General features: G+C 40.7%; 1 protein-coding gene across 1 annotated transcript in view; it reads right to left on the bottom strand.

Annotated features, from left to right (window-relative positions):
• nlrc5 (NLR family, CARD domain containing 5) overlaps positions 1-21260 on the bottom strand; it is a 154917-nt gene that overhangs the window by 120533 nt on the left and 13124 nt on the right. The window contains exons 2-4 of the mRNA XM_059651545.1: positions 4270-4568; positions 2988-3062; positions 676-756 (exon numbers count right to left, since the gene is read on the bottom strand). Coding sequence (XP_059507528.1) covers positions 676-756; positions 2988-3062; positions 4270-4567 — 454 coding nt within the window. The 5' untranslated portion in view covers position 4568. The remainder of the gene's footprint in view (positions 1-675; positions 757-2987; positions 3063-4269; positions 4569-21260) is intronic.

Raw genomic sequence — 21260 nt, 5'->3', positions numbered from 1 at the left:
GGATCTGCCAAGGTCCTAGAGTTACTGTTCCCCTCATTCAGCCTGGAGGACTGAGAGATCACACATACACTCCTAAACTGGGGCAATAGAGTGAAATAGGAGTCTATTTCTAAGAATATTCCTGTGTCTGTCATGCTCAGGTTGCAGAACACCCCAAGGGTATCTTGTGATTGGGGTAATGTACTGCCACCCATCCTCCAGTCGACTGGACTGTTCAGCTATCACTGGTAAAGGATGCACCACTAGTTTAACATCTTAGCAAGAAGCAGTTATCTTAATGAGAAAATATACTTTACTGGATAATTTCAATAGGTACATGGTACTTTGAATGGTTTGATGTTATCATTGAGACTAATAAGAGCTACAGATGACACATTGGACTCAATTGGAATTTTGAGCTAGACTCTCCATCCAAAACTGTGTAACAAATCAGATTTGGTGTAGACTAATACAATCTCCAATGTTAAAACTTTCAGAACCATTACTTTATGTGACTGAGCATGTGGTTAGCAACTGTGGGATTGGTAACCCAGTCTCTATACAAAAACCCATGGAAAACTGTATACAGTGTAGTATATTGTCTAAGGGCACATACCTACCATCACTCTACCTACCATAAGCTAGTTTCTACTGCAATTCTACTATCTCTATTTTAATGCTGATGTTTCAGTTTACCTTTTTTCACTCGTTTTACATTAGTAGATTTCGTGTTTGCCACTTGCGCAGCTTTTCGCTTTCCTCCAGTCTGTGAGTTACCTAAAGACATTGTCAAAATATTGATAACAATAGATTAAGATGTAATATTAGTTCAGCGCATTAAGATGAGCATAAGATTATTCAGATTGCTGGTAATTTGATCAGAACATTTCTTATGCTAAGTTGCAATCATCACCAGCTACTCACATACACATATTGCCTCTGGGACAGAAGATAGGAGTTTCAACTACCATCACACAAACCTGACAGTAAAGTCTCAGGTGACTCTCCACAGCAGTACAGGGGCACTGTACCATCAGAAATGTCATTGTTTGGATGAGGAGTCAAACTAAGTTCTCATCTGCTTTTTTTCAGGAAGTGACAGAGATCCCACAACATGACCTCGAAGGAGGGCAGGGGAGTTATTCTCAACATCCTGGCTGAATTTTAACCTTCAATCAACATCAGTGCGAAGCACAATCTAATCATGAATCCCATTGCTGTTTGCAGGCCTTTGCCGCAAATTCACTGCTGTATTTCTTAGACAGATGAAATCCTTGCTTATTTTGTCTCATGTTTGCTGTATGCCAGGACTCTGTCTATCTGCTAGTGCTGTGGAATCTGCCAGACAGCAGCTTGGGTTTTGTTCGCTGTTTAACTTGGGTTCTATTGGAATGAAACAGATTCCCCTGTCACTTATCCAGAAATATGTGCATCATTTGATTCATCCAGAGTTCATAAAAGGATAATCAGTACATCTCTATTTTAAAATATCCAGATAAGAGTACTGTATCTTTGTTTAAACGATAGATCCATTACAAAGTAACTAATCTGTGGATTTTATTTGGATTGTTAATTTCTGAGTGAGTGCTTACTGTGACTACCCAAACAAAACACCGATTGGATTACTGAATGAGTGACAAGGTTCTCATCTTCACATTTCTTGTGTAAATAGATGCATTACAAGGTGTTGTAATTGATCCAAAAATTTACAGGATTGCTACTTCTTAGCAATGACATTCCAGAAGTATTTCTGCCTTTTGTTTCAGGGGTCATAATAAATTTTGCCACTGTGGCCATTACAGCTGAAACTTTCACCACACTAATTCCTGATCAAGCCCTGGGCTTCATGGGTTGAATAATTGTCTTGTCCCACCATTTCTAACATTAGGAACGGAAATGGGCAAGTTAGTTCCTTGAGCTTTGTTCTACCTTTTGATTAACAAAATTTTGTGAAGAGCAGATTTAAAAGTAACAATTTTAATTGGTTAATGGTCAATTAAGGCAGTCACCAAGCTGTTTTATCGCTAGATTATTAATCCAGAAGCCTAGGTAATATTCTGGGGAAATGGGTTCAAATCCTGCCAGGGCAAATGGTGGAATTTGAATTCAATGAAAAACAGGAATTAATAGTCTTAGAAGGATTGCAGTCCCACCACCAGAGATGAACATGCCCCCTGTAGGAGGAGAACAGTTGTGAGGCTGGGAGCATTGGAAGCAATTTTGAGGATTGACAGCAATTCAGAATCCAGCAAAGAATGAGCAAGACACTGAAAATGATAAAAAAAACACACAGAATATGAGCTAGTGAAGAGCATAAAGTCAGAATGTCAAAGCATCTTTAGGTATGTGTGAACAATAAATTTCTTCAATCACAAGGTTGTTAAATATTGGAACTGTCGACCTCAGAGGGCTGTGGAAGCTCAATCATTCAGACAAAAATGGATAGATTTCTACAGGCAATGACATCAAAGGATCTGGAGATAGTGGCATTGATTGATCTGTTTCTGTTCCAAAGTTCCTTATAGTTAGGAAATTGAAATGACTTCAGACGGTGCCTAACAATTGTTCACCTCTTTAGTGATTGGGATCATGGTCAGGTGGAGCTCAGTGACTATGAGCCGTGGCTGACAGATATGAAAAGGAGATTTAGAAGGTGTCCTCAGTCCAGGGGCTGGCTCTAAGCTGTCTGGTCACCGCACATGTACAGTGCACATACAAATAAAGGTTGACTTGGTGATGGGATTCCAGCCTCTGAGCAATTATTTCACCTTTCTACATCAGACATGTTGCTGTCTATCAAAGGGGCTGCCATCCTTCCAAGAATTGAGTAAACTGCAGTATTTGGATCCGCAGACAATTCCAACTGGAGATTTATTCTAAAATCTGGTCTGGGTGGGATATCTTCAGAGGGTTAGTGCAGACTCAGTGGGCTGATCAACTTCATTCTGCACTGTGATTTCACTTTACTTCCTATAATTCTAAAAAGAATCTATGACTTCCACACCCACCTGTTGCAATTAATTCTACATCAGAGTGTGCAGTATCATTGGAATTCGATTCTCTCAGTTCCTGTGGCAACCAAACTGGAAAGAAAAAAAATGCATTTACATCAGTCACATTAGTTATATTGCTCATAAACTTCCAGAACTGCACCTGGCCAACTGACTGCCAGACACAATCACCTATAATATATGTTTCAAGTTTTCCTTTTTGGGGAAGCCAGATTAGTGCCTTTGTAATTTTATATAACCTCGAACTATCTGAAAACATCACGATATTCAGATCATAGACAATCCTTTAACATGTAAATGAAAAAACAGTCGAGCACATTAAGTCAGCAATCTATTCAGGTCACTAAAAGTCTTCTAAAAATTATTTCCTCCTACATGCTGCTTCAAACCCAATTGAAAATTGAATTATACACCCATTTTGGACGCTGGTGAAAGTGAGCCATTGTTCATTGAAGACATGGAATCAGACGTAGACAATGGGGTCTCATTCTCGTCCCTGATAATTGCTTCTGAGACATGCAGATGCGTTCCAAAACTATCGATAATCTAGTCATTTCTATGTAGCAAAAAGAAATTTAGAATCATAAGAAATCAATTCCGTATCAGCATTGGTGGCAAAGACATCACTTGTTGACCATTCCTGGTTGCCCTTGAGCAGGATGTGGTGGATGCCTTCATTAACCACAGCAGTGAGTGAGGTGAAAGCCCTCCCACAGCATTATTATTCAATAGTGAATGCCAGGGTTTCAACTCAAGATGAAGGGCAGACCACTTATGTCCAAGACAGAATGGTGTGTGTATGGAGGGGATCTTTGAGATGATATTGTTCCCATGCATTCACTGCCCTGTCCTTCTAAATAATAGAGGTTGTGAGATGGGGAGGTGCTGTCACTATATGCTAACTGAGCTGAAAAATGAGATCCACATTACATTTTATCTCTGCTCAGTGTTGAATATATAAAGAAGAAATTTTTCAGAGCTCAACATAGACTCCTTTCCACTTGTTTAAACTACAATTGCAGTGGGATGGAAAACAATTATAGAGTAAAGAAAGCTTAGGTCCTCGATTATGGTGTAGTGCAACCTAAGCCACAGAATAATAAGTTAGATGGACCTTGCTCTTTCCTCATCAAGCAATCTCTATGTTGAACAAATTGAATCAACTCCAAATAGCAGGTTCCGAACCGAACAAAATACAAAAGCATAGCGCATCTTCTCAAATGCTATGAATTTTTATGCTCTTTAGGTTGTAACCCACTTTAAGCACAGCACCAATTACCTTCATCTCCTGCTGTCATAAGCAAATTCTCCAGACACATTGGGAATATGTTATTGGGCGAAATGATAATGAGAGTTTCGAAGAATTTCTTGCAGGTCTCATCATCTTTGGTCATCAACTTGTTTAGCAACACTGAAACTTTTTCCACATTTGTTTTTTTGCTCACGATAAGATCCAGTTCCTCCTTACTGAGGATACCCTTAGCCCCTTCAAGGGTGCGGTGAGCTTCCACACTGAGACACTCCACTATTTGACCATAATTACTCTCCATCACTTCCTTAATTCCACTGGCGCTCATCCTGGCAAAGAAACCACAATGAAAAGTTGGAATATACTGTTGCATATTTAAAATATTCAAACAGCCTTTGTGGCTGAGTAAAGGAAAACTTGCCAAGGCTCACTCCAGTTAAAGCTGATTTAAACAAAAGCTTGCATTTCTAAGCAGCAAAACGGCACCTTTTCAACGCGTACTCCCGATAAACCGGCAACTAACGAGAACCAGCTCTTGATAAACCGGAATATTGATCAGCTTTCACACAACTGGTCCAATACATGCCGGTTAATAGAAAGTTTGCAACAGCACTTTTCCTGTTGTAAAGGATTGCGACGACAAATGTCTCCAGAATATACTTAGTTGAGAATTTGACAAAACATATCGTCATACTAGCACTGGCAGTTTTCTCTCATGCAAGGAAGTTCAATTTGATACCATTCTCCACCACCACTAAATTGCTTCATGAATTGCCAATTTATCTCATGATAATGTCATTGATTACATTTCAGTACAATATACTGTCGTTTTGTATTTCCTATATAACTTTAATTGGTAAAGGGATGACAGTCGGCTCTCAATTATATATTGAAGCTACGTTTCAAATTACAACCATATGTCTGATGCTAAATCTAATTAGAGAACCAGTTGACTTTTTTGATGTGAAACAGTGAGAATCCCTTGCCTGTGAGTTTAATTCTGGACTTACACCACTCCCAAGATTAGTGCAAAATGGAACATCTCTACAAATGATGTATGGAATATAAGAACTGGATCAGAAGTAGGCAATTCAGTTCCTTGAATCTTATCTGACATTTATTACAATCATGGTTGATCTCTTCTTGGCCCTAACTTCATTTTCCCACCCACTCTCCATAACCCTTTAACCCATCACTATTTAAGGATTTGTCTACTTCCTCAAATTTATTCAGTGTGTCAGCATCAACCCACCCTGGGGTAGTGATTCCATAGATTTATGATCATTTGATAAAAATAATTTTTCCTCATCTCAGTTTTAAATCTGCCCCCTCTACGACCGCTCATTCTAGATTGCCCCACATGGTACATTGGCACAAGTGGAATTTGATGCCAACATAAGTCGCATTAAGATAAAAGAACAGAAAACTACTTAATCAGGGATTGACTTTGCTCCTCCAGGGCCCTCATTAGTCAGGCAGAGCACACTAACAGCACTGTTCATCTGCCACAAGCTGAACCGAAGCACCATTCCAAGTTCAGGTCAGCTGAACAGCTTTCAACTTTCTCACAGGAGCTGGGCACAGAACCACTGCTAGTAAAGGACAATGGGATTAGCTCACAGATCACGCATGAATGAGGAAAACCAGAACAGGTCCAACAGGTAGAATAGGCTGCTCTGGATGTTTCTACAAAATCAGAACACTGCTGAGAGGTGTGCAGCAGCAGGGAAGATAAAGCCACAATAGTTCTCGAGGCAGCTGGTAGTGAGGGTCACCCCAACTCAAGCGAGGGGTGAGGTTGAGAAGGAACCTTCATGATAACCTCAGCTGGTGCAGAAATTGAGCCCATGCTGCTGTTGTCACTCTGCATTGCAAAGCAACTATCCAGCCAACTGAGTTAACTGGTCCCTTAATGGGCCCTTATTTTCTGTAATTAGCTTTGTTATGGAAACTCATCAATTGCTTTCTGGAAATCTAAGTACAGTAGTTCACAGATTCCCCTTTTCGCTACAGCATAAGCTACCTTCTCAAATGAGCTTCAATAAATTGGTCAATCATGGTTTTCCCTCCACCAAACCATGTTGACTCAGCCTGATTACCTTGAACTTATCCATCTGCCCTGTGATAGCTCTATTCATAATAGCTTTTAACATTTCCCTTTGACAAATGTTCAACTATAGAATCCTGTTTCCTGACTCCCTCCATTTTTGAAAGCAGGAGTTACATTTGCTATCTTCCAATCTCATGGGACTGTCACTGAAAATTAAAATCAGTGCTTCAGCTATCTCATGAATCACTTCTTTTAACACCTGATATGAGGTCCATGAGGACCTAGGCACTTATTTGCCCACATCTCCAGCAATATACTTAGTACCACCTCTCTGGGGACTGTAATTTTCCTGAGCTCCCATCTCACCCTTTCACTTCCTGACTCATCACTGCTTCTGGCATGTTACTGCTATTCTCTATAATGACAACTGATGCAAAATATCTGTTCAATTCATCAGCCATTTCCTTATTTTCTATTATTAATTCTGTGGTCTTACTTCCTGCAGGATTAATGCTCGCTTTGTCAACTCTGTTTAAATATTTATTGAAACTCTTCTTATCTGTTCTTATACTTCTGGCTAGCTTTTTATGAAATATATTCTATGGAGCTCAGAAAATGGCAGGCAGTCTCAATGAACTCGCAATAATTCCAAAGGGGCTTGGGAAGGTAGATGCTCTGAGATTGCTTCCATTGACGGGGAAACAAAATGCAGGGCATCGTCTCATATTTAGGAACCAATCATGTAGGATTGAAATGTGGAGAAATTCTTTCGTTCAATAGGTATGAATCTTATTCACTACTCTAGAGGATTGCAAATGCTCCTTCATTGAATATATTTAAGGCTGAGGTGGACAGATGTCTTATCTCTCACAGAGTCCATGTATTTAGGGAATGGGCAAAAGGTTAGCAAATATGGTATTGAATGGCAGAGTAGTTCATTAGATCAGATGGTCTACTTCTGCTCCTACTTCTTGTGTTATTGAGTTCTCAGATCCCTTACCTTGAGTGGGTAGAACTGGAGAAGTAAATCATTGACATTTAGTTCTCGAATACTTCAGCCACATCTTTGAGAAATATGGTGTAAAATTAATATCCTAGTATATAACAACTTTCTCTGCTTCTAATTCAGGAGACAGAAAAGCATTGCATCTCACACTTCTTTGTACTTGCTTTCATCTCTCGATCCTCTTTCCTTTCTCCTTCCCTACTATTTGGAAGGTAGATAGGTATATGGAAGCAGGGGTAGGCCATTCAGCCTTCTATGCCTACCATGCTGTCTACAATATGGCTCAAAACTATATTCCTGCACTATCCCCATATCCCTGGATGACATTATTAACTAGAAACCTAGCAGTCTCTGACTTGAACTTACTTAATGGCTGCGCTTCCACAGCCCTCTGATGTAGAGTATTCCAACATTCCTGTGGAGTGAAGAGGTTGCTCCATATCTCAGTATGAGAGGGCTCGTCTTTTATTTTGAGACTGGGTCTATGGCCCTCAGCCATTGCACCGCATCCACTTTATCTCTCCCTTTAAGAATTTTGCAAGTTTCTGTGAGATTACTTCTGAACTCCAGAGAATACAGGTCCTATCTCCTGAATCTCTCCTCATAGGAGAGTCTCACCATCTCTGGAGTCATCTGGTGACAATCTGAGGCAATCCCTCTATTTTAAGTAAATCCTTCTCAGGCCCAGGGACCAGAACTGCACACTATACACCAGGAGTGGTATGATAGTTTTCTGTGAAATTGAAGAAAGACTTCTTTGCTCTTGTACTCAAATGTACTTGTGATAAAAGCTAACACAAGGATTGCTTTACAAATTATTTTCTCCACCTTTATGCTAGCTTTCAGTGACTTATTTATAAGGACACCCATATTTCAGGAGCAGTCTGCACTTCTTCCCAAAGTGTATAACTTCACAATTATCCATGTTATTTTCCATCTGTCATAGTCTTGATCACTCTCTCAGTCTGTCTAAATCATCTCGCAGTCTCCCAGTATTTTCCTCACTACCCATCCTCCAATCAAGTTTTCTATCATCTGCAAACTTGGAATCTAATTCAATAGAATCAGAGAATCCCTACACTGTGGAAGCAGGCCATTTAGCTCATCAAGTCCACACCAATCTTCTGAACAGCATCCCAGCCAGACACAACACCCACCCCCAGCCCTATCCCTGTAACCTTGCATTCCCCGTGGCTAACTCACTTAACGTGTACATGCCTGGACACTATGGGAAATTTAGCACAGCCAATCCACCTAGCCTACACATCTTTGGATTGTGGGAGGAAACTGGAGCACCCGGAGGAAATCCACATAGACATGGGGTGAATATGCAAACTCGACTCAGACAATCACACACCAGTGGAATCGAACCTGGGTCCCTAGCACTGTGAGGCAGCAGTGCTAGCCACTGAGGCACTGTGCTGCTCAAACTTCGATCTTTGTGGTACCTGACTGATCACAGCCTACCAACTCGAGAATGGCCCAATTCATCCTACACTTTGTTTTCTACCTGCTAACCAATCCTCAATCAATACCAGTATATTACCTCCAATCTCATATGGTTTTACTTTTACACTAACCTACTGTATGGAGCTTTATTAAAAATCTTCTGAAAATCAAAATGCACCACATCCACCAGTTCCTCCATATCAACTCTGCTTATAACATCCTCTAAAAAAGTGTTAGGTTTGTCATATACAAATTCCTCTTCAAGTATCCAAGTCAACTCTGTCAAATCAGATCATAATTTTGTCAATATCCATAAAATCACTGATATTCTATTAGATTCTCATATTGTCCCTACTACTGATGTCAGGCTACCAGGTCCCTGTTTAGCCTTCCCCTTCTTTCTCAAACAGTGGAATTGCATTTGCAATCTGAAAGTCTGCAGGCACCTTTGTAGAATTAATAGAATTTTGAAAGATGATCACTAATGAACCCATTATCTCTGTAGCTTTTTCTTTTAAAACTTTAATCTGAATGTCATTTGGATCTTGGGATTTAATTCCCATTTGATTCCCATTAATTTCTCCAACAGTACTTTTCTTTCTGTTCTACTGTAACACTGGACACTTGGAAGCTTTCACAATCAATTTTTATGTTTCTTGCTAATTTACATTCACTTTCTATTCAGCTTCATTATCAAATTCTTGGTGCTTCTTTGCTGAATTCTAAAGGTTTCCTAATCCTCAGCCACACAAATTTTTTGAAACTTGATAAGACTCCTCATTGGCTTGAAAACTATCTTTGACTTCCTTTGTTCACTACTGACTGCCTTGTTCACTGCCAATAGTGAAGAAAGTAAGTCGAAGATAGTTACTCTACCTGTTGCACACTTTTGCCTAAATGGCAAATTATTTTTAAAATGCAAGGGTCATTTCTCTAAATCTTAGCCATTGCCAATGTACACTCAAAGCTTTTGATACATTTTTACAATCCACAGCATCTAATCTCTTCTCATACCTTCTGAATAGCCCTTGTTTAGATATAAGACCTTAGTTTCAGATTAAAACTAAATACTTTTCAAACAAAGACAAATTGTACCATATTATGGTCACTTTTTCCTAAAGATTATTTTGAAACAAGATTATTAGCTAGCTCTTTCTCATTGTATAATGCAATAGTTAAAATAAGCATGTGTCATCGTTAGTTCCTCAATATATTTCTTCAGCAAAACCTCTTGAACAAATTCCAGGAATCTTTCCTCTATAACAATGGTTCGCCTAATCTACGTCTAAATTGAAATCACCTATGGTTACCCCATAACCCTTGTTATCTGTACCTCTAGTTTCTTGATCAGCTAGTACATTACCATTAATGTTTGGTACCTATAAACCACTGCTTCCTTAATTCCAGTCAAATAGGTTCTACATTCTATGCACGTAATTGGGAACCTTGTCTGTTAATACAATGATCTCATGCCTTAACATCTGTACTTTCCCAACATCTTTGTATTTTTGCCTATTCTCTCCAAATGTAGAATATCCTTCAATGTTCAGTTCCCAGGCTTGTCACCCTGTCGTCAAGTGTCCATAATTGCAATAAAATCATACTCCTGAACCCGTAATGGGGCTCTCAATTCACCCATCCTTTTGTGAATCCTGAATACATTTAAATTGGCACAACTAAAAACACTCATCTTAATGCCATTTTGTAATGTGACTGTTTGTCTCATTTTATTTCTGTTTCACATATCTTTCACAAAGAACCAAAAGCAATTTTTAAATTCTGGATCACTGGAAGCATCACTCAGAAAAGCAACAAAGGTTTTCTCATGAATACAGCAAGATGTTCAAGGAGTGACCTGTTGCTGATATCTCACAGTGAAAAGAAGAGATTGATCCATTATTAAGAAGAATTGAAAGACCAACTGGACCATCCAGTCTGGGTTCACATTATAACATACTTACATTTGCAACACTGACTACATGTCACTGAACAAAATTAACTTTCACTAAAAATTGTCATTTTCAACACTGGGGAGAATGGTGATATAGAGATACAAAAAAGAACCCAATCACTGAATTAGCAATAGGAAATATCTCTGCAAGAAATTTCTAAATAATAGATGTCAGCTTCAGTATATTTCCATTTTAATCTTTCAGCCTGATCAACTTCAATGCTTTTGAGTTCCATTCTGTTTGATAATTCATTTGCCAAAACCTGCTATCATAGCCACAGATTTTTTCTTAGTGAATGTCTTCTGTTCTGCCTTACACCATGTGGATTTCAACTGATATTTCATCTTTCATATTACGACTTTTGAACCCAGCTAGGTTCCAGGCTTCCCTGTGATATACAACACTCCTCAGACAACTCTTCCTGCCACATCCTGAGATCCATATACAATGCAATGTGTTGCTATATGCGCACTCTCAACCTCTCCACCCACAGTACCAGTTCACACCAGTTTGAAGCTGATCCTGGTCCTCAGTTCCATTCCTTTCGTCATCTTGTTAGAAACCTTGAGTTTGGAAGAACAGTCATATTGGACTCAAAACGTTAATTCTGTTTCTCTCTCCACAAACTCTGCTAGACCTGCTGAGTTGCACCAACATTCTCTGTTTCTCTTCCTTCTGATTCTACATTGAAGAGAGTTAAAAGAAATGTAACTGCTTCTTTTGTGGCCTCTCCAGGCACCATTGTCTATGCTTCTGAGAACCCAGGCAGTGCTTGCACAGTGTAAACTCGTACTGAATTAATTCAATTTCCTGCCCTAAAGTCTAACCTCATTCTAAGTAAGTAGCAGAGCTGGTTTCTTGCATATTTCAAAATAGAATAAAATGTTTCCACAGGAAATAGAATTATGAAACGTGAAGGGAAATGATGTTTCGATAGCTGCAGCTATTTAGTCACAAATAACAAAATTAGCTCCTGTCGAAACAAACAAAACAATGAATTACAGTTTACTGGTAATGATCTGCAGTAAACTCTTTCATCATTAATATCCCATATCATGACAGAAATCTAAGCATGGCTGATCTATTATTTTTATAGATATGACCACGACATGCAATTCTGCTAACAGAAACTGCTAGTGTTGATGAATACAAGATAAGAGTTCTGTCATTTATGACCAGAGAAAGATCATGTTGGAAAGTTAAACATGCTTAAGACCAAATCACAAAACAATAATTTCTTGCCAAATGACTAAAATACAGCAGGTGCTGCCAACATAAATCAGAAACACATAACTGCTGGCAACATTCTTCTGTGAGAACAAAATAACTCACCTCTTCGCTCTGACTCCTCCAACTGAACTTGTAAAGAATCATACCTAATATCAAATATTTTTCATCTCTGTACAGATACTGATTAGCAAATTGTTTCAAACAACTTTGACTTATTCTTACTTCTAGATTGCCGTTTAAACCTTGGTTCTTAACAGTTTGATTGAAAACCTAACAAGAACCCACTACATCTAAAATGTGAACCAAACTTACCAGAAAAAGTTATAATCAGTAACATGACATTTTCAAATACTTGAAGATATAGGATTCCTTATTTGTATTTTCTTTTATATTTCGCCATAGGATTCATTTGTGTTGAGCAGCAATACCGAGTATTTCTGAAAATAGTTTCACTTTTGAAAACCCCACATTCTGGTTGCACATTAATGATTTTGACCAGATGAATTAGACTATGAAAGTGCAAGGCAGTCAAAACAACTGTGCCTTTGTTCGCAACAAACAACTGCACCTCCCAGTCGCAAACCATTTCCACTCCCCCTCCCATTCTCTAGATGACATGTCCATCATGGGCCTCCTGCAGTGCCACAATAATGCCACCCGAAGGTTGCAGGAACAGCAACTCATATTCCGCCTGGGAACCCTGCAGCCCAACGGTATCAATGTGGACTTCACCAGTTTCAAAATCTCCCCTTCCCCCACTGCATCCCAAAACCAGCCCAGTTCGTCCCCTCCCCCCACTGCACCACACAACCAGCCCAGCTCTTCCCCCCCACCCACTGCATCCCAAAACCAGTCCAACCTGTCTCTGCCTCCCTAACCGGTTCTTCCTCTCACCCATCCCTTCCTCCCACCCCAAGCCGCACCCCCAGCTACCTACTAACCTCATCCCACCTCCTTGACCTGTCCATCTTCCCTGGACTGACCTATCCCCTCCCTACCTTCCCACCTACACTCTCTCCACCTATCTTCTTTACTCTCCATCTTCGGTCCGCCTCCCCCTCTCTCCCTATTTATTCCAGTTCCCTCTCCCCATCCCCCTCTCTGATGAAGGGTCTAGGCCCGAAACGTCAGCTTTTGTGCTCCTGAGATGCTGCTTGGCCTGCTGTGTTCATCCAGCCTCACATTTTATTATCTTGTGCCTTTGCAATGTAGAGTTTTATAGGCCCTTCATTTGTTCTGGAACTAGGTCATGTTTAGAATAATCCCAATTTATTTTAATTGCAAGATTATGGCCCAACTAGTCCATGCCAAACAGGTTTCCTAAACTGATCTAGTCCCATTTGCCTGCATTTGGCCAATATCTGTCTGAACATGTCCTATCCACTTACCTGTCCAGATGTCTTTTAAATTTTGTAATTGTTTCAGCCTTCAGCACTTCTCTCACAGCTCATTCCATACACACACCACCGTCTGCATGAATAAGCTGACCCTTGGGCCCCTGTTAAATCTTTCCCCTCTCACCTTAAACCTACGCCGTCTAGTTTTGGACACCCCTACCCTGAAAAGAACTTGGCTACTAACCTTATCTATGCCCCTTAAGATTCTATAAACATCTATAAGGTCACTCCTTAGCCGACTACACACCAGCGAAAGAAGTCAGCCTGTTTTGCCACTCCTTGTAACTCAAGCCTTCCAGTCTTGGTAACATCCTTGCAAATCTTTTTGACATCCTTTCCAGTTTAATGACATTCTTCCTATAGCAGGGCAACCAAAACTGTACACAGTACTCTAAGAGTGGCCTCGCCAATGCCCTGTATAGAGCAACATAACGTCCCATTTCCTATAATCAATGGTCTGACCAATGAGGGCAACATGCTAAATTGTTTCCATGCTGTATGACTCTAACTTGCATTTCTGCAAATGATTATCTTCATATTATAATAATTTATTAGCATTTTTGCAATAAAAATTTGGAAGGTTTACATTGTACAAATATACAGAAATGTATTAGTACCTCAAAAAATAACCAATGAACCTGTATTATGGCAATGATTTAGCACTGATAGGTTTATGATAATATCAGTGTAACAGCGTAAATTTGAAAGAATTTATTGCCTGACCTGTGAGAAGAAGTTACTATTGCTGTACTCTTGCATCGAGGTAAATCTGCATAAAGCCACACTTGGCACTTGACAGCTCAAACTGTAACCACTATCAAAAACAGCCTAGTCTGAAGCCGTAAAGCATGATGTGGAGGTGCTAGTGTCGGACTGGGGTGGATGAGATCAGAAGTTGCATGGCACCATGTTGTAGTCCAACCGATTTATGTGAAATCACAAGCCTACACAGCGCTGCTGCTTCACCAGGTGAAGTGAAGAGAAGCACACAGGCACAGAATTTACAGGCAGACAGATCAAACAACTTGTATGATCTTTTGATCCCTCTGCCTATAAATTCTGTGCTTGTGCACTTCTCTTCACTTCACCTGGTGAAGGAGCAGCGCTGTGAAAGCTTGGTCTATGGTGACATGCGATTTCTGACCTTGTCTACCCCAGTCCGACACTGGCAACTCCACATGATAGAGTACATTGACAAGGACATCTTGCTGAATCTTTGTAAAATGCTGGTCAGAGCCCAGCTGGAGTACCGTGATTATTTCTGGGCACCACACTTGGTAAACAATGCCAAGGCCTTAGAGAGGCAGAGGGAAGATTTAAGAGTGGTAACTGGCCAGAAAAACTTCAGTCACATGAAGTAAATAGATGAGCTCGGTTGTTCTCCTTAGTGCAGAGATGGCTAAAAAGACATTTAATGAAGGTGTTCAAAAATGTTTTGTTAGGAGTGAATAAAATTTCAGGAACCAAAAAACACAAATGCACAGTTTTTAGCAAAAGCACCGGGGTGAGATGAAGAGTAATTTTTTTCCGCAGATCGTTATAATCTCACTGCTTTAAAACGGATTTAATAACAATTTAGAAAAGGGAGTTAGGTATAATTGAAAGTAGGAAAATTTATTCCAGAAAGGATGCTTCCAACTGAACCAAGGCTAACACTTTAGTTATTTTCTGCCATGTACAGTCAATGTCTTGACAGCTATAAAGAGCTGACCCTGAATTAGTCAATGCTTCCTCCAGTATGGGGAGAAACAATCTCGCTAACTCTTCTATGCAGTTTCTTTGGCCTTGATTCTACTCAAATATTTTTCCAAAGTTCATACTTTATTCATAAAATTCATAAACAATATTGCAAAAACATTTTAACTTCAATCTTACATAACTTGCAATAATATTCAATTTGTCCCACGAAGCAAGCACAACTTAATATGATCATTGTGTTCTGAATATTTACAAAATATGTCATATCAGAATTACAAACCAAGAGTGAGAACAATTCAAATTAGAAGTTACCAGGAGTGCAAAATCTGTAAAATTTCCCACTATACTCTGATGTGCCTCAAAACATGTTTTACTCTGTACATTTTGTAAGGCACACAACATTCAGACTTCTACAATTTCCAGTCCCTTGGTATAATATGGCTGAAAAATCATAAACTAATTACTTTCCCCACTGTCACTTACACTTAACACTTACTCTCTGCTCTCTTAGTCTCATCGCATGGTACCTTAGCAAATGTCTTTTGCAAAAATTTCAGGGAAATATGGACAATTATTGCCCGTTGTTAATTATATTTGAGAAGGTGCTGTTGAGCTATCTACTTAAATTACTGGAGCCCATGTGGTGTAGGTACACCAGCTCTGATGTCGGGGAGGTCATTCCCATATAGTGAGCTAACAGGAATGAAGGATATATTTGCAAATCTGAAAGATGCATAACTTGGGAATGAATATTACTGTATGTTGACTGTGTGATTTTCCTTGAGTTTTCTGGAGGGTTTCTCTCCATCACCTTGGTCAGTGAGCTCTCCTGTTTGGAGGAATGCCCAGCCATATAGGAAGAAGGTCAAAGTCCCCCTCTTCTCTCGCAGGGCAAGCGCTACCACTTTCACTCTGCTACCTCACACTCACTCTGTCTCTGCTACTGTCGCCACCCATCACCAAGGATCATGTTCTACAGCTGTCACTGTTGTCTGAAACATCTTCCCTCACCCACTCTTACCTATCGCAATCGCTCTACACCACCAACTCTGCATGCCCAATCTGCTGCCTGGTCACTCACTCAGGACACCTTGCCATATTTCCCCTGCCTGCGCCAGAACCAATCTCTGTACCATGCGCTTTCACCTCAATCAATCCCTGCCATCATCTCATTCATGAGAAAACAGCCTGAGGGGCTGGGTGACCAAGTCCAAATCCCTGGACTTGTATCAGTGGCTACTCTTGACATAAAGTGCTGCGAACCTGCCTTAGAAGTGTCTCTCTCAACTTCACTTGAAGTCCGCTCCCCTTAGGCTATGAAGCACATGCTCTGTGAGCTGCTGGCACGTAATGTGGGTGTGATGTTGATGTGGTACACTGTTTTACAGCGAGATGTCCATCCCTTATACTGATGAATGCTGGTTACTAGGAGAAACAGGCTGGTTTGTGGCTGAGCTAACATGCAAGGCAAAGCATTCAGCCTCACACCTCTGGCTAAGGGGCAAAGTTCAAAAGGGTAAGGCAAGGCAAAGAAAGGCAGGAGACTGTCAGCATCCGTTGGCAGGCCCTAGGTAACTGAGCACTAAGAGAACAAGCAAAACGCCTGATCCAGTCCAGGAGTCTGGTGTCAGTTCTTGCATGCAATGTGTCCTTGCTGCAGCTTTGCAATGAAAGTGTGATCCAAGGTGAATGTTCCAATTGAAGAGCACTAGAGCACTGCAAGTGAATCAGAGATGTTCCATGTTGGTCCAGAGAGGCAGGCATGTGTCAGGAACTAGTATCTATAGGTGTGTGCTGCGGGTAGCCAGCGTAGTCATGAAGCAAGTCTTGAAATGTTGATATCAGCTATCCGAGAGGGAGGTCAGGGGGAGCAAGCAGCAAACTGGATTTGCCAGGTACTTGCTCAGGTTCTTATGGAGGGAATTATTAGCATTTTTCCAGTCAGTGGTGATCAGAAACTGTACATTAATGAGGCAAGATTAAGTCACAGTGAGGGGGATAATGAGTGATAATCCGCACTAATAGTCTCTTGCTATTCATGAACATGAATCTTGTCCTGACATCCGGGACTCCATTGGGAAGTGCAATTTTCCTGACATTAAGAAAGTCCTTGCCTGACTTTTCATAAGATTCTCCCAAAGTTCCTGCCATAGACCATATCATCCAAGGCATGTCAAGATTGCACCAGGAAAGGTTGCAGATCTCAGGTGCTGGTGAAAATGTCCTGGTGAGTTGCTGCTGTAACAATTAGTAGATGGTACACACTGTTGGCACTGTACAACAGTGGCAGAGGCAATGGGTGGGGTTCCAGTCAAATAACCTGGATGATATTGAGATTGTCCTGGATGATATTGAGATTTTTGAGTGTTGTTGGAACTGCACTCATCCACGCAAGTAGAGGACATTCTATCACACTCCACACTGTGTAGCTTAGATGGCCTGCAGGATGTTAATGGTAAGGGATTTGATTATGTTAATGCGACTCGATGTCAAGTAGATGTCTCCATTTATGAGGTTCAAATGTTACCTTTCAATTATCAACCCATATCTGAATGTTCTGATCACACAAGTAAGGACAGCTTCATTATCTAAAGAATTTGTGATGGAACTGAACACTGTCCAATCATCAAACTTCCCCACCTCTGACCCCGCATCGGAGGGAAAGTCATTGCCAATGCAGCTGAAGAGCAATGAACTCCTGCAGCATATTTGTGTGGTCTAAATTGACTGGCCCCCAACAATCACGACTATCTTCCTGTGACCCTAGTCAGCAAAGAGTTTTCCCTTCATTTCAGTACTACTAGTGTTCTTTGACGTCATAGTCAAAATTAGGATCTTTGTTTTCAAAGCCCTCCATTGTGTCATCCTTTCCCAATTCTGTAATCTCCTGCACCTCTAGAATTCTTTAAAGCTCTGCCTCCTCGAATCCTGGTCTCTTCAGCATTCCTGATTTGAATGACTTCACTGTTGATGACTGTGCCTTCAACGGTCAATACACTTAGGCTTTGAAGTCCATCCTTAAACTTCTCCATTTCTCAATGACATGATCCCATTAAGATACTCCTTAATGCCAACATATCTGATAAAGATTTTGTTCATCTGCCGTAATATCTGCTTTTCACTTCAGTTCAAATTTTGTTTGATAACTCTCCTGTGAAGCATTGTGGGTTTGTCCTACTGCTAAAGTTGCTATATAAACACAGCTTGTTGAATCAGCACATAGTTAATATTGAGTAAATTGGATAGCAACTTTGGTGTCCAAATATGGATAGTTAATCACGGAAATCAGGAAGGTGCATTCTAAGTTGTTCTGACCCAAATTTCACCTCATTGATGGGTTTGGCCTTGAAACAGTTGAAGAGAGTGAATTTCTGGTACTGATCTAATAAATACCCACTAAAATTATCAGAAGAAAAAATAGGGCATATCCATTCATTTATTTGCAGAAGAACGATAAGACAAAATTACTTCCAAGTATATTAACTGGCCCTGAAAATTTACTGTTACAAGCATGCTGTCTCATTCGTTCAGAGTTTAATTATTGTTGGACATAATTTAAAAATTCCTTCTTTTATCTCTCTGCCTTAATCCCTCCGTAGTTCACCCCCCTCTTCCTTTCCCCTTCTGTAATAACTTTACATTGACTGTGTTTAACTTGGGCTTTCTCGTTCTGATTCTATGTCTTAGTCAGGATTCTTCAACATGAAGCTTGTTTTGTTTACACATGCCACAAATTCTCGGCAGAGTAGCTGGAAAGGCTTTCAAATTGTTGCTTCACAAAAACCCGCTAATATTTTTCAGATAAATGTATGTCCAACAAATTTGTTTACTATGAATGCGAAATCCAGCCAGTTTCCATAAGTGAATACCTTTTCCATTGGAGATGTTTTGCAAAAGATTTTTCTCACACATTGTTGCAGGGAAATATATTTATTTTAGGAGGCATTTTGAGAGATAGCCTAATTGAAGTTCAAGAAAGTGATGCAAGATAGAAATAAAATCTATATGGATAGTGATAAAAGATAATAAAGGGTTAATTACACCAATAGGACTGATCCACCTAATAGTGGAAGGGCACTGGGGGAAGAAATATGCAAACAAGTTAGAATGATAATCAGGGATTTCAAATACTCCAAAATTATTGGGCAGCAGAGATTGATAAAAGGTATGAAATGACTTCCTCCAATGTTCACAGAACCCTTTCTACACCAGTATACAAAAAGCCCAACAGGAGTTCACCATAAAGTATAGCTTTAGGGAGTAAGAGAGAACATTTAAGGGAAGTAAAAGTATGGGTATGTCCAGGCAACAGAGACCATAATATACAATAGAGTCATAGACTCATATAGCATGGAATCAGACCCTTCAGTCCAACTAGTCCATGCCAACCATGTTCCTAAACTAAACTAGTCCAACCTGCCTGCACTTCGTCCATATCCCTCTAAACCTTTCCTCTTCATGAAGTGACCTTAGCATAACTGTGCCTGCATCCACAACTTCCTCTGTCAGTTCACTCCACATACAAACAACTCTCAGGGTAAAAAAAATTGCCCCTCATGTCCTTTTTAAATCTTTCTGCTATCACCTTAAAAATATGCCCCCTAGTTTTTCTCTCCCCCATCCTAGGGAGAAGACTCTTATCATTCACCTGATCGATATAACATACCGATATAACCTATTCTACTTCCCCTTGTACTATCTTTAACCCCGTACAATCAGATTTCTAGATTCTATTTTTGTGGTCCAGATCAAGCCTATGTCATTCCCAGTTATTATTTTAGTTTGAGATATTAAAATAGACTGGAAAGACTATGACTTTTTTCACTGGAGTATAGGAGGTTGAGGGGTACCCTTATAGATTAGATTAGATTCCCTACAGTGTGGAAACAGGCCCTTCGGCCCAACAAGTCCACACCGTCTATTGGAGCATCCCACCCAGACCTATCCCCCTATAACTCACACACCCCTGAACACGACAGGCAATTTATCATGGTTGATCCATCCAGCCTGCAAATCTTTGGACTGCAGGAGGAAACCGGAGCACCCAGAGGAAACCCACGCAGACACAGGGAGAATGTGCAAACTCCTCACAGACCTGAGGCTGGAATCGAACCCGGGTCCCTGGCGCTGTGAGGCTGCAGTGCTAACCACTGAGTCACCATGCCGCCCAGATCAGGAAGGGTATAGAACATAGAGCAGAGGAGGTGATAGAGAGAAGTTATAAGGAGGTGGTCACACCCAAGGTAGAGGAAAATGGTAGCTGGGTGACTGTCAGTGGGGGGAAAGGGAATAGGCAGACAGTGCAGGGATCCTCGTGGCCGTTCCCCTCAACAATAAGTATACCGTTTTGGAAACTGTTGGGGGGACGACCTACCAGGAGAAGGCCATCTCTGCAATGCGCCTGGCCCTGTGGCACAGAAGGGAAGGTGGGAGAATAGGAGAGCAATTGTCGTGGGGGATTCAATAGTTAGAGACACAGACAGGCGGTTCTGTGAATGCCGAGACAAACAGATGGTATGCTGCTTCCCAGGTGCCAGGGTCCATGACGTCTCAGATCATGTTTTCAAGATCCTTAAGGGGGAGGGTGCGCAACCAGCAGCCATGGTACACATCGGTCCCAATGACATCGGTAGAAAAAGGACTGAGAATGTGAAAAACGAGTTTCGGGAGTTAGGTTGGAAGCTGAAGTCCAGGATAAACACGGTAGTTATCTCTGGATTACTACCAGTGCCAAGTGATAACGAGATAAGAAATAGGGACACAGTGCAGGTAAACACATGGCTACAAGGCTGGTGTAGGAGGGAGGGCTTCAATTACGTGGATAATTGGGGCACATTCTGGGGAAGGTAGGACCTTTTCGGGTTGCACCTGAACCAGAAGGCCACAAATATCCTGGGAGGGAGGTTTGCTCGAGCTATACGGGATGGTTTAAATAGATTGGCAGGGTTTGGGGAACTAGATTTGTAATTCAGAGGATGACGTATTCAGCTTTCCGACAGACACAACAGGGAGAGAGGTCGTTAAGAAAGAAATGTGGTCGATGGTGTGTAATTATGGACACAGGGATGGTTTGAAGTATGTGTACTTCAATGCTAGAAGTATCAGAGATTAGGCGGATGAACTTAGAGCATGGGTCAGAACTTGGAACTACGATGTTGTGGCTATCACAGATACTTGGGTAACACAGGGACAGGAATGGTTGTTGGAAGTTCTGGGATTTAAATGCTTTAAAAGAAATA

The sequence above is a fragment of the Stegostoma tigrinum genome, chromosome 16 (assembly GCF_030684315.1).
Source record: "Stegostoma tigrinum isolate sSteTig4 chromosome 16, sSteTig4.hap1, whole genome shotgun sequence".
NCBI lineage: Eukaryota > Metazoa > Chordata > Chondrichthyes > Orectolobiformes > Stegostomatidae > Stegostoma > Stegostoma tigrinum.
Note: the sequence above shows the minus strand (reverse complement) of the source record. Positions and strands in the feature narration are given on the sequence as shown.